At 40.8% G+C, this 14,720-nt stretch overlaps 1 protein-coding gene across 20 annotated transcripts in view; it reads right to left on the reverse strand.

Moving 5' to 3' along the window:
* KIAA1217 (KIAA1217 ortholog) overlaps window positions 1–14,720 on the reverse strand; it is a 353,867-nt gene that overhangs the window by 33,180 nt on the left and 305,967 nt on the right. For 14 of the 20 annotated variants that reach the window (XR_003530194.1, XM_027658718.1, XM_027658727.1 and 11 more), the window contains 2 exons: window positions 7,264–7,368; window positions 6,792–6,844 (listed from right to left, as the gene is read on the reverse strand). Coding sequence is in view for 19 of the 20 variants with exons in the window: in XM_027658718.1 (XP_027514519.1) it covers window positions 6,792–6,844; window positions 7,264–7,368 (158 nt within the window). In the remaining variant the exon portion in view is untranslated. The remainder of the gene's footprint in view (window positions 1–6,791; window positions 6,845–7,263; window positions 7,369–14,720) is intronic. The other 6 variants (XM_027658729.1, XM_027658714.1, XM_027658719.1 and 3 more) reach the window with 1 other exon arrangement.

A 14,720-nucleotide genomic window follows, 5' to 3' on the forward strand; every position in this document is an offset into this window, starting at 1 on the left:
GAAAGAGATTCAGTTGACCTGTCAAATGTGGAGAAAAGGCTTCTATAGAAAATGCTGCTTCACTGCTTAAAGGACAATTGCATTATTTCTAGCAGGTGTCTCCAACAGTGGCCATATAAAACCAGAGAATTAAAATGAAGGTGTGGCAGAGGCTCTCCAGCCGTGTTGCATCCACCCACCCCTTTTAGTTTGTCAGAAAGGAGTACAGCATAACACAAGGAAGTGAGCTGAGCCACGCTCTGAAAAAAAACATTAGTGTCCTCACAACACTTTCTCTGTTAAAGTATGCTCTTCCTCTAAACAGCATTAATATCCAGTTTGCTCTTTCCAGTCTCAAGTACTTGGGAAGAAACTTTGTATACAGATACCATGATATTCCAATTCATTAGCTAATGTAACAGCTTCCTCTCTCAATTTGCACTTACACACCCATATTCTTCAAATTTTTTTTCTAATGTGTCCCTCCCCACCACTCCCCTCCCAACTGCCAGCAGACAAAATGGCAGACTGTCAGTAGGACACTTCATTTTTTAAGTCCAGCAGAAGAAAGACACTGAGGTGCTGAAGCACATTCAGAGAAGAGCAATGAAGCTCGTAAAGGGTATGGAGCACAGATCTTATGAGAAGTGCCTGAGGGAGCTGGGGTTGTTCAGCTTGGAGAAAAGAAGGTTCAAGGTCCTTATCACTCTCTATAGCTACCTGAAAGGAGGTTGGGGTCGGTCTCTTCTCTCAGGTAACAAGTGATAGGACAAAAGGAAAAGGCCTCAACTTGCACCAGGGGAGGTTCAAATATAATATAAGAAAAATTCTCTTCACCAAAAGGGTTATCAAGCATTGGAAGAGGCTGCCCAGGGAAGTGGTTGAGTCACCATTCCTGAAGGTATTTAAAAGATGTGTAGATGTGGTGCTTAGGGACCTGGTTTAGTAGTGGACTTGGCAGTGTTAGGTTAATGGTTGGACTTGGTGATCTGAAAGGTCTTTTCTAACCTAAATAATTCCACTATTCTACTCTGTTATTAGGTCATTCCCTACTTCAATTTCTTCCTTCTCTATGAATAAAACAAAAAATTGAAGGAAACAGAAAACAGCTCATCAATGGATCTTCACAGGGATTTTGGTCATCATTTGTTCCCACAAGCATACATTCCATCAAGTTCAATAAAATCAAACAAAAACTAGTGTTGTGAGCTTTTCTTTGCCTGTTAGAGGCAAATTTTCAGCACACTAAAGTGCACGACACGTCTTCTGACCAAAATGAGTATGAATCCAAGAGTGGGAAGTTCTATCCCACATTCTCATCCCTAGTAGTCTTATCAACAATTAAAGTCTCCAAATGTGCCCAAGTGAGTACAGCTCAGCACAACACACTTATCCCTTGGCCAACAGCTGTGGATACCTCAAACACAGCCTTTGCAAAATTCATCTGAGGGAAGCATTCTTAAAGGATGGAAATTACACCAGACTATATTTATTTAAAAATAGGCTAGAAGTTTTTTAAGAATCATGTTTCTGGCTTTACCTACATTTGCAACTCCTGCCAGTGAAAGCACAGGCTCCTCCGGCTGGATCCGTGCTACCTGTGGTGTGCTATGCCATCGGCTTCCGGAGACATGCTCAGACAAAAAGCTGTTCTAGCCCGGTGCAGGCTGTTGTAAGGCTATACCTTCTCTAATGGTCCAGCTAAATCTGCTTAGTGCTTCAACAACAGCACTTTTCACTACACTGCTGAGCAAGCTGTTGCAGATTTTTGCTATACTCCAGTATGATTCAATGCTCTCTTGACTTTCAAAGAGCTGCTTAACAGAAAGCAACACTCAAGAAATAAACAGTCTTTGTTCACTGCCATTATATACCCACTCCATGCTTCAGTCTAATATATGCTAATACTTATCTGTCTACATGTACACTGCAGTTTTTCCTACAGTCAAGCATCTATTTCTCTCCCACGTGCACTACTTTTTCTTTTTTTTTTTTTTAAAGAAAATCGTATTTAGTTCATAAACTTTACAGACAGAAACCACCAGAGAGTCTGAAAAATGTGGATAAGCCTCCAAGAGTTCTGATCCCTAGCCACAAATCTGGACTATTTTTGAGAGCACATCTACCTTTCTGCTGTTCTTTGCCTCAAGCAAAAGCTCCAAAACCTCAGCCCCCGACCCTGTGATGATGCAGCCAAGGCATGAATCAGTCCCCGCCAGTCTTTCCCCCCATGCTGGAACCCAGTCAATTCACATATTTTCTCAGGAAGGGGTTGCCTGCTTTCCTTTTAGTGTAGATGGGCTGTAATCTGCTTCTGTAAGCAATAAATGTCTCTGACTCTCTACAAAGCAGCTCTCCTCCTCCGCAGCTGCCTCAGCCACCTCTTCTCACCACTGGGTACTCTCAGCTGCCACAGTGCCCCTGCTGCAGAGTGTGCTCAGAGCTTGTCAAACATGAGGTGAGACGCCCAGGGGTGTGAAACACAGGGAGACACCGAGTGAGCAGTAACGACCAGCAGCTGATTTCTCAGACATACATATTTTCATCACAACTGAATAAAAGCGCAGTTGAATGAGGGGCTGCTTTATCTAGGGACTATAGCTCACTTTTGGAAATAATCCCAGGCTGTAGCTTTGTGATTAGATGTGTGGCCAGACGGATCAACGGGAAAGGAACAGCATTAGCTCTGCGGTTTTTACATAAACCCTTGCTGGAGCTAGGTAAGGGGGCCTGAATGCAAACCCCCTCCATAATTCCCCAGTATTCTGGACAAAACCAAATCTTAACCTTTTTTACAAAGGCTAATGAAGTAAGCTGCCATTTTTAGAGTACAAAGAGAACTGATGTGCAGGAAAGAGAAAGATTTGTTGTTTGTTCAGGAAGGTAAGGAACACAACTTCTACTCCCTGACACTTGATCTTTGCTATGTTTGCAAAGACACTCCTCTCCTTCCATTTTCCAGATTTATTTTTTTTTTTCTAAAATGCTAAGATTTTATTTTTAAGCAGGCTGGGAGAAAAGGCCATCAGAAGACACCCAGTAATGTTTCCTAACAAATTACTCATCTTCTTATTAAAGAGCCACAACATTTTCAAGCATCATTTAGGGAGATGTGACAGTTACTAGATACTAAAACACTCTTAAAAGAATAAAATATTATATATATATATACACACATATATATATGTATAAAATATATATATAACTGTGCAACTTCTCCTCATTGATCCAGAATGAATTCAGGATCATGTTTGACCTGCAAATGCTGACAGAGTTCAAAGATTAGCATGATCTACCTTTGAATCTGAGGAGAGCAAGCAGATATAGAAAATATTTTAATTCATAGGTCATCACAACAGGAGTCAGTCATGCGAAAAAGGCACATAGACATACACAGATGACAAGACACTTCACAAAGAGTGAGGAATCAAATGTGAGCCCTATGTTGTAATTCTTCTCCCTGCTGCCATCTTTCTCTTGGTTTGTATTGTGGTGTTAGTACAGAAAGTCACACTCCCTGATACCTTTTCAGGAAATACTAAAATGTATTCCTGCCTCTTCCAACAAGGCAGCAACTAGCAAAAAACTATTGCTTTTTTCAGTAATCCATGACATCACTGATCTCAATTCAATAAATTAATTCAGGATTTAGTCTATCAATCAATCTCCACTTGATAAACAAAAATATGACAGAAAAGAGAGTATGTGAGCATTTTTCAGGGTATTTGTTAGCAATCTCAGGGAGACTCTTCCTAGTATGGTTTGGTTTTAGAATCACATGCTGTTCCTAAGTGAAGAGTTCCTTGATGGCATTTGTGTTTAATAAACTGAAGATCTTTATAAGGATTCAGTCATGGGATTTCTCCTAACATTAGTAGAAGAGACATAACCAGCCTGTGGAGAGTTGCTGTTCTTTGAACCCTATCCCACCATGAAAGAACTGAGCCTAAAGCAATAAAACTTAAGAAATGCAGACAAGCATTGTCATTGCAGTCTCATTTTCCCCAGTGAAAAAGCTTTTTTTTTTTCCAAGGGTTCTTAATATTTGAGGTTGCTACAGACTGGCAAAGCAAAAGCATGTTAAATACAACAATTTGGTTTATATTACGTACCAAATAGAGTATTCACAATCTTGCTATATACAGTTATCTAGAGTTTAGAAATTTTGGTTTCTTTCCCATCTCAAGGGAACTGGTTCACTATTTTTTGCATGAAAGTCTCCTATCACTGGAACACTTACTACAAGATATAACATTGGTTCAACACTGATAAGCCAATATTATCTTGCACAGATGTTTTATTGTTTAGGATGGGAAGCAATTCATGTTTTTGCTTACCAGTGCTCTAGAAAGGACTGCTCAATCAACATTTTATACCACTTTTTCTTCCAAACAGACCTTGAAATTGCTAGAACTGGTAACTCAGTGCGCAGCTGTCAAGTGGAATTGTAAAGTAAGAGAGTCAACTGCGAAATGACTATACTTAATAAAGATAGGGTTGAATTGAAGAACAAAACAGTGGTCAGCAGAAGTGTTTCTAGATGCTGCTGGCACATTTAAACCCAAGCATATTTACAAAAAGGAGAAACATTCTGCAGCATATTCTGGCAGATATCCTAATTTTCAAGTAAGGAGGGACTGCACTGACTTACTAGACTGTGTTATGTGCAATTTCAAAAGCAGGTGCAAAGGCAAAAAATTCCATTATACAAGACTATTCTATTATACACCAGTTTTCAATAATAGCTGTTACGGGTTACAATACTGTAGTGCATTGGGGTCATCACACCTTGTTTCCCTTACCTCCTATAATTTAATTTTGTGGCTGAGCCATGCTGGAAGGACAGGACTCAGGGATGCAGTTACTGTATAGCTACTTTATAGCACTGATAGGGATCCCTGCTGACTGTTAGCTGCATGGCTGGTCCCACGGCCCTATCCCCATCTCCAAAGTGATGAGAAAGGCACAATCTGAATGCTGGAATCCTTACTCACATGCTGGATATGGGTATAGCCATATGACAAAGTCAATGTTTCTGTCAGTAAGTGACAAATGCTGATCTGGTCTTTTGACAGTAAATTACACTGCCCACCCTCCACCTTCCTCCTATGCTTAGATATGCAGGTGTTAGATGTAATTTTGCCATTTCAGGGATATGTGTTCAGTCATATGGTAAGATATGAGTGAGGAGTATTTGGGAATGACAGTGGCAGGAAATGGCTGCTGGTCAGAGGAACCAAGCTATTCTGGTGGGCTGGGCAGGACTTCCAGAGGGATGCCCACCTTTGCTTTATATAAAGTGGTTTTCCCAATGATTATTATTCCATTTCTCATTTCATTGAGAGCACATTCATATGTGCACACACAAATGACTGAATAATTTAGGTTTAAAGGGACCTCTGGAGATCATCTGGTCCAAACTCCCACTCAAAGCTTAGATCAGGACCTCCAACTCAACACCCCTGCAAAGTACTTGTCTGAATTAAAGCCAACACAGGGAAAGCAGAAAGGCTGAACAGTGATGCACTACAAAGAGGAACATGAGGCAATGTGTGTGCAGGTTGTGATGGTTTCATAGGTGCTTTATATGAGACGAGGCCTGTGCAAGTCGGAAATACCATAACTTCTCAGTCTATAATGACACTGCAATAGGGGAAAGTCTAGGAGCATTTTGCAGCTGTTTTGAAAAATTACAGACTTTTCAGTAAATTGTCTGAAAGTGAGAAATTACATCTTATTTCTTCAAAGCTTTAAGTATTGCTCTCCCTATCCAGAGGCCAGCAGGAAGGGAAGAGTTGGAACCGGACCAGAGTGGCTTGGGAGCAAAGCTTCGGTACCAGGATTTTAGCACTTTCTTTCTTGCATGTGCTTGATAGTTTCCAGGTCTAGTTTGATTTCTGTCGGTTAGGAGGACATAATGCAATTCCAGATAAACAGGAATCCCGAACGTGAACTAACAGCTCCAACAGAAAGGCTAGTTAGGAGCATAATAGGTTGCTAATAAATGTGTGTGGTTTACTACCTGCCAGAGCACAGACCTCCCTGTGGGAACAGCACTACCAGGAAGTAGAAAACTGCCTTTATTTGCATTCAGTGAATGACAAAGGGTGAAGAGGAGGCATATAAACACACCAACACCCTGCAGACCTCTCCAGCAACAGCCCATAGACAAAGAGCTTCAATCACATAGAGATATTCTTTCACAACAGCCTTAACTCCATCTTTTAAACACTTAACAGCTCTCCAAGTGGGAAGTTAAAACAAGACCAGCTTTTACTGGCTTCACAATCGATAACTCAGAACAGTTTAGGTGAACTGTAATAATTAGCAACAGATCAATATGGCTTAATTAGGAAAAGTGATGTCTTGCTGACTACTAAATTTCCTGGTGCCATTACATCTATAGCATCCTACTGACAGAAGGACCCTAGAGAAAAGTTCAGGTGACCAGAAAAAGAATTAAATATTTAGTCTCCTACCACAGTCTAGATTCATCTGAGGTTAATGACAGATATATATATACACTATAGATGGGATGAGTCACTGGAAAATTCACCATATGCAGAGGCTCTGCATCTCATTTAAACCATTCAGCACAGGTGTAAAACTCATTCCAAATACCATCTCAACCTTTCAGAAATTCCTCTCTTAAAGATGTGATTGACTCCCATATCCTGAACTTAAACTTCAGCTCTGACAGTACAGCTACAGGAATTTAAATAAATTCGACATTTCCATAAGCTGTGATGGTTGCAATGTTAGAGCTATTCATATACCTGAATAATTTGTAAAATAAAAGTGAATTATCTTACCTGCAGTGTCAACACTGCTCTTGCTGGACACAATTTTCAACATCATCTTCTCACTAAAGTAATAAAAAGATGAATAATAATTTTAGCTTACTAACATTGAACTATACTGAAGTTTATATTCAGCAAATTAAATGGCCTTGTCTAGCATACATATTTTTAATTTATATCACCAGTCAGTTGTTTGTTTTTTTCTAAATCACCTCTTTATACAAGTTAAGCAATGGATGGAGTACAAGCAGTAGAAAGCACAGAGATGTAGCTACATTAATTCTTTTTAACACAAAGAAGAGTAATGCAGTTAATCTCCATCTATAATTTGTCATATTCTTCCTCTCTGCCTAGCATTCTCATGGAGATGATAAAGATATTTAAAAATGATTGAGCAATCAGGTTTTTTTTTTTTACTATTACATTCAAATATTATTTTTGTTGATTGATTACTAAAATCATTACAGATGAATTCTGTTTTTACCTAGAAGCATCTTTGCTATTACTTGTATTTGGCCCTTTAAAAAGCGCAGACTGAACAAGACCAGTTAAACTGGCAATCTGTTTCTCCATGGCTTGTATCCTCTCTCTGTAAGACAAGAGAACCGTTTGTTAAAGCCAGATATATTCGCTTTCAGACTTGTTTTTCTAGGTGAATGATTACCACAAGATTGGAAAGACACTACAGAGTTTGTGCAAAGGCCCATGGGTACCAGTTTGCATACACCTTATTGCAGCCACTTACCGTATCTTGGTTTGGACAGCTTTGGCATGGTAACAGACAATAAAAAAGACATCTGCTTAGTTAAAATGAACAAAACAAACCACCACCAGGACAATAAACTTGTAATGATCTCACAAGGCAGGCACCTAAAACAATCTAATGCCTCTTGGAACTAGTGAAAAACTTCTTTTTCAGCACTACATGTATTTTCTCTTTTACCTACACTGATCCAACAATTTTGCCTGTACATAAGGTTTCAGGATTAAAGACTTTACACTTCTTCTTGATACTATTTTTACTTTCCCCAAACCCAGGATTTTTGTCTGTGAAGCACTTAATCTGCTCAAGCTGACTACTTTCCAGTCCAAATCCTTTGCACCTGACATCACAACTGTCTGCCCTGGAAAGGACAGAAATGTGACAGAGAGGCACAGGACACCAAATGCAGACTGTACAGCAATAATATAATAAAACAGATTTGCTTTCATGCACATATCCTGAGAAATTCCTAAAAAGCAGAAGAGACAAAGAGGAACTACAATAGGTATGTTCAGTCTTTTCTACAGGGACCAAAGTTTACTAAACAACAGCAACCATGACATTTTTTGGATTGGAAGGCTAACATTTCTGTGTTTATCTGTTTGCATACAAATGCATATATTAGTCAGGTACCAGGGGATTTCCTCAGTGGGCTCCAAAACGGCCTTTTGCTCACAGAGCTGCCTACTTACATGTGCCAGTATGTCAATGACGTGCCACAACACAGACACACATCAGTATGGGACTTTCTGAAAAGGTATCCCTATGTGCCAGCAGTTAAAGTGTCTGGGAAGACACACAAAAGCAAATGCTAACAGTGGGCTGTGATTTTGGAAGGTGACTTGGAAAAATATTTGTCAAAAAGCAAGTGACTAAGCAGCAGTGACTGATGAAAGAAGATGGGACAGACACACTCAGATACAGACTCAGCCTGCTGTAGGGCCCATCATTCGACACTGCTGCATCCTGGGCACATGGGAGCAGCAAAAGTCTAGCCACCCTCAGCTTCAGTTGCTGTTCGGTGGCCAAAGCAACAATGTCAATCAATAAGGGTCATACAAACTCAAATGCAGGTAACAATATCAGGCAAAGTAAGCTGACACGACACAAACTGAGTAGCCAGCCTTCATTGCAGCTAGATGGAGGCACCAGGCTAATTATTTCATTCACATTCAGAGAATGAATGAGGTTTGCTGGGATAGCATGCAGATACCATAGCCAGGAGAGACTCTGAGACACCCAGAAGTTGAGAAAACAGGACAGCAAAACAAGTAATGAGATGCTAACAGACACAAGCAGGGAAGAAAGTGGTCAGTCAGTCCCCAGCCACCAGACATGTTCTTATTGCGATTTAATACACTGTGTGCATCTTACTTTTCTGTCTGCATGCTGAAAGGTATTTTGAATGGTGATGAAAAGACTAGTGAATCTGACCTAATTAATTTCAAACCAAGAAATATGTTACAGAATTTCCACTATTACAAGTTTTAAAATAAGAAAGTGGTTCAGGCTACAGTAACTTTTGGAATGAAAACAAGTACTAAAACGCAGGGATAAATATATTCTAACAAACTTTTACACAGTATTTTTGACACTTAATAATGAAAACCTTTTTTTCCCTGATAATCATCACAAAACCTTCCTATAACTAAACTCAACTGGAAGTCTATCTGTTTTACCAATTCATAAATATGATGTTTTTTCCATCCCACATTCAATAATCTGGAAACAATTTTCTGCTTCAAAAGAGATTATGGCTACACAAAGCTGATCTTGTCCTTTGCCATGAAATCTAGGAAAATATGTTGTTAAGAGGGAGCGGGATGTTCCAGAGATAGGAGATGATGAAAAACTAATGAAATACTGGAATCAATTGCAAAGAGCACATTATTTTTCATATGGTAAAAGCATTAAGAACGTGAAGAATCTATATGTGCTCTGGAGTTACTCCGTTAGAAACAAGGCAGGATTTTTCCTGTAACCATTTCACTGTAATACCCAGACTTCTTCTGGCCATCAGCACCAAACATTTCAAAAACAGGTGTCTGAAAAGAGGCGCCTTTTAGGCATTAAATAAAACTATTTGATTTTCAGAGGCAAGGTGGTCTGAGTGGTGGGAGGCAGCATGCTCCAGCACGGGCAGAGATGGATGCGGATAGCCTGGTGGTTGGGGCCGTGACCTTGGCTGACATGGCTGGGAGGGCTGGTGGCCTAGTCCTGTTGCCTGCCATACGGCCCCAAAGGAGCAGGGACAGAGTCTGCAGCCAACCCCTTCCCCTCTGGCTTCCCTGTGAAGGGCTAGAGCAGCCTCAGCTCTGGGAGGGAGAAAATGAATGCCTCCTCAGCCTGTGCCAGGCCAGCGTCTACCAGGGATGCCAGCACCACCACGACAACTGTACATTTTTGGTTCTTAACATTGTATTTTCTACCTCTCGCAGTACTCTCTGCTGTGGAGAGGAAAGGTGGGGGAACAGCCTGCCCTGGCAGCCCTCCCTGCATGAGGCAGGCTGGGGTCCCATGGATGGGGCAGGCCAGGGTTCCCACAGTAAGGGACAGGCTGTCACGCTGGTGACATCGGGCAGACCAAGGCTCCCAGGGAACAGGACAGGTCGGCACTCCAGTGACACAGGGCAGGCCAGGGTCCCTGCGGGCAGGTCACGCTGGGATGTGGAGTATTATGAGAGAGGGTCAGGCAGAACAAAACGCAGTGGCCTCTTTGCTGGTGGTGGTAGCACAAGAAGACCCAACCCCATCTCTGTTCCCAGATTAATTTCCCAGATAAAGCTACAATTCTCCACCACCCAGGAAGCGCAGGGAGGGTCCTTTCTACAGCAGTTGGGGAAGAAATGCCTATTTTATCAGTCTCTGCACAGAAAGGCATTGTTTCACATTGTTTTCCTATGAATGCTGGGAGAGTCAGAGGTGGCAGCATGGCGAGGGAGGAAAGGAAGGGGTCAAGGTCAGAAGTGACGCCCAGCCCAGCAAGTCTCTCCCTCAGACGGCTTTGGCTTTTCACAGACCTCAGCCAGCAAGGCAGGCACAGGCCACTCGCCAGCACTGTTCTACCCAGCAGCCACCTCCGGGCCACGGTTTGTCCAGGCACTGGGCCACCGCCTTAGTACCCTGCTCCCCAAATTCAGGAAAGCAAAGCAAGCCCTTGCTTCTCTGGGGACTGTGCATTGATAAATTAGATTTCATCACCAGATTTCTTCCTTACAGCTTCACTGAGGTTTCATGTAATTCCCTCTACTGCAATTAACTGGAAGTAATGCCAAGAAGGGTACAGCATATTGCTGAATTGATTTCCACTTGTCACGGCAATGCTACTTAAGCGTGACTTGCATGTTACTTCCCTTTCCTGGGGACATCTTTTGTATTCACATCACTGAGAAGATACTTCATACAGACACAGAATAAAACTGGGCTATGTAACTGTTCATTCATGTTCCTAGGCTGTACAGAGCGTCAGCCATACCAGATGTACTCAAATACCAAGAGTGTACCATGAACTAATTTGCACACCTTCCTGGAGAAAAATTTGCAGTGACTTCATATTTTATAATTAAATCCCAAGCGAAGGCAGTATAGCAATCAAAAGAGGATCAGAGACACGGAAATACACATTGCTTTCTATATTACCCTATGAAGGAAACATTTCATTATCATTTTTTTTATCTCACTGAGAAAAGAGAGGAAATAGGAGTAGGTTGTCTTTCTCAATGGCTTCCCTAGAACTGAAGGTGTCTCAGTCAGACTTTATTCCAAAGTCCCCCAAAAGAGCTGGAAAGGTGGGAACCAAAGACCAGTAGAACTCTTCTGCACTTTTCTCTCTTCTCAGGGAAAGATACACACAGGTGAGTATTTCACTCTCCTAAGAAGATTAAATTCAATCTTTCTACTAGTTTGGAGCTAAAGAGAAAAAAGGAAGTTCTGAAGCACTGCCAGCTGCGATACTACGTGACCTCTTATCCAAGAGTCTGCATCTCATCTTCCTACAAAGAGTTCCTCTAACAGAAGGAAGCCAAAATACAGTCTATCTTTTCTCCATCCTGCATCAGTCATTTGCATTAATCTTTTTCTGCCTGGTTATTCAACACCTTTCACAAAGGAAGATGCAATTTTGGCCTTGTGGGAAGTGTCTGAGAGTATATCTGCAAAGCTCCCCTTACACAATTCTCAGTCCATTGCTGATGGAGTCTCTCACTGTTCCTGCCTTTTCATGGCTTTGTATGGCCATTTTTCCTAATGCACAGAAAGTCCATCCATACTTCAACATATCAAACAATAAAGTACTTTAGTGGTGGAAAGAGTATCTGATAATCTACAGTTGGCCACTGAACTTTAGTATTGAACTGCAAGCCATGAGCCATGAATGTGATCATTTTTTGCTCATCTTTTCTCACTAATCACTGATGTGGCATAACAAGAAGAGGACAAAAGTTGTGTTCAGGTAGAAGAGAACCACAGTACACTCCTGAGGAAAAATGTTCTTTTATCTTGCTATTCTAAGGATTGTGTTTTAGTGAGTAGCAGCATTAATTATATACGTATTCAGCACTTTGAATAACCTAAAATTTTGCAACATGTTATAAATGCAAAAACTGAAAGCTAAACAGTACTTAATTGAATGCACTTTTGGATAAACAGCTTCTTTCCCAATTTATCAACATTTAAATATCCGTTTTGCCTGTAGTAACTTCCAAAGGTAATGGAGTCATTTTCTTCAACAAAACCAGGACACAGTCAATGAGAGGTCTTATCTGCTGTAAGTACACAACATATTCTGATAAATTACCCAGATATCCCAGTTCAGCCCTGGACTGGAAAAACTGAAGGAGAATTAACAAGGAAAGAGAGATTCAGTTTTACTTCTGACATTGTCACTATCCATTTCAATCTTTTCTCTGACTTATACGTAAATTTGCACTGTCCTGAGGTTGTGGCAGTGCTACTTCAAGGTAATTTTCACAAAGGCATGGCACAAGAGACGTTTTCTTTGCTCACAGCACACTCCACTAGAGACTAAAGGAAGAACAGTGCTGAGTTGATGGGTTTGGTGCCTGCAGGGTCCTCAACCCACCCCTGAATGAGTCAGGATGCAGAGTCTCTCTTGTCACAGTGCACAAATGCAAAAGACCTCACTACTCAGTACCCCCAAGACTAAGAGATCCTCATTCTGCCCACACTTGACACCTTCTGCAGCAGACTGACTGAACACCCTGCCATGTGCTGTCTGTGGCCTGGCTCTTAGGCTCTTGGCATCAGCAAGTAGACAACGTGCACAACAGAGCAGCATACACTACATTTTACCATGTGTGGAAGCAAATGAATTCAGCCCTATCTCTCCAATCCCCCAAATATTCTTACTCACAGAAGCAAGCCCAGCTGTACTGCTTATGGGTGTAAACTGTACAAGGTACAGGATACCTTTCTGCCATTATATACATCACCCTTCAGGTGTTCGTGGCAACCTTGTAACAATTCAGCCCCTGCTGAAGCAGGAAAAGAGCGTCTCAACTTGTATAACCCCTTGTTTAGTTTAGTACAGTTTCAACAGTGTTTGCTTTCAAAGTTTATGAAATTATTACAAAACTAAATTAAGGCTTAGAGCATTTTGTATCTGTAGAATTCAACCCAATTCTTAAATTGCAGTGGTTAGGAGACACACCAATTTGCATGAATTGCATTTGGTATTTACAAATATTTTTTAGAAAGTCACACTTCCTCAAGGTTGAAAAAACCCACAACTCATAAGGACAGCTTTCAGAATGATTCTTTCAGTGCCATGTGACTAATACACACAACGCTGAATTTTAAGGTCATGTATTTATTTGGAAGTGCAATTAGGCAAGTGCTGTTTTCTTCACTGTTAATATATTCTGGGACCAGGACTAAAACTGCTGGTGCAAAACTCCCTTTTAAGGAGCTGCAGAACTATCAGTATTGTTGCTCTTTACCCATTCACAAACACACAGCCTTGTGCATTTCTGTGTAGCTGAGTGAGCAGCTGAGACGCCCAGAGGGGAGAAAGGAAGTTGCACAAATTGAACAATTGTTGATGCGGTTCCTTATTTTCAACCTCCTACTAGGAACTTTGCAAAATTTTCAATCTGAAAATGGATTGGAACTGGCAAATTTCCTTCAAATTATTTCCCAGTTTTAATAATGGAAGCTTGAAATGAAATTTCAGGTACATGCAACTTTCTCTTGGAAACAGATAGATAAAAATCATATTTCACTGCCCCTAGATTGTAATATGCCCTAACTCACACTCTTATGTCAACATAACTACCAAGCTATAAGCCTGTATTTTTGTGGATGGCTGATTTTCTTCATTTCCTTCAAATTTTTCCCCAACAATGGACCTCAAAATGCTTTTTTTTCTGGCCAAGCATAGTAAGAGGCAACTAATTCTTGAGCAAGTTGCTCAGATGGAGGGGAAGTCTGGGGGCTATAGAAAGCTCCATATCTTCCCAGTGGTTAAGGCAGTCAGCAGTTACCTTTGGCCTCTGTGAGCTCAGCATTTTCCAGCTATTCATCTTCACTTCCCTAAAGAGCTCTATAAAAGTTAACAGCACAAACAATACGCTAGAGATTAACACAGCTTGTATAAATACACAGCAACCGCCTGGCAGCGTAATGATTTTTCTCTCCTAGGGCAGGGTCTATGGCAGGAGAAACGTTCACAGACCTTTGCATAAAATCTGGTCCTTAAAAAGACAGGAGAGATTGTTGTCAGCACAAGAAAGTTAGAAACAGTCAGGTCACCAACTATTTGTGATGCTGGAAAAATCATTCGGAACAGCATTTGTGTTTCAATTTCTTCCCTGGGACAGACTTGCTCTTCTCAGCAGTTTCGCCTCAAGGAGCATTATCGTAAACAACTGTCCTATTTTTATGCAAATTCATGTTTTACAGGAGATAGGACAGTAATGATAAATACTTCCCATTTCCTAACACTAGATGAGAAAAACTTCACTCCATAAAGAACCAAAATTGTAATATCAGAGTGTCATTCTTAACGGGGGTGAAATATATTCCCTTATTAACAGGAACAGAACATCATTTGTTCCTGTAACATGATCTGGTCGTCTGGAAAGAAAAATCCTAGTTAATCATTTTATTTTATTATATTTTTTCCAGTGACTGAAATTTACACAAATTAAAATAACTAGGGA

Source organism: Corapipo altera, unplaced genomic scaffold, assembly GCF_003945725.1.
Source record: "Corapipo altera isolate COAL_440 unplaced genomic scaffold, ASM394572v1 63, whole genome shotgun sequence".
NCBI lineage: Eukaryota > Metazoa > Chordata > Aves > Passeriformes > Pipridae > Corapipo > Corapipo altera.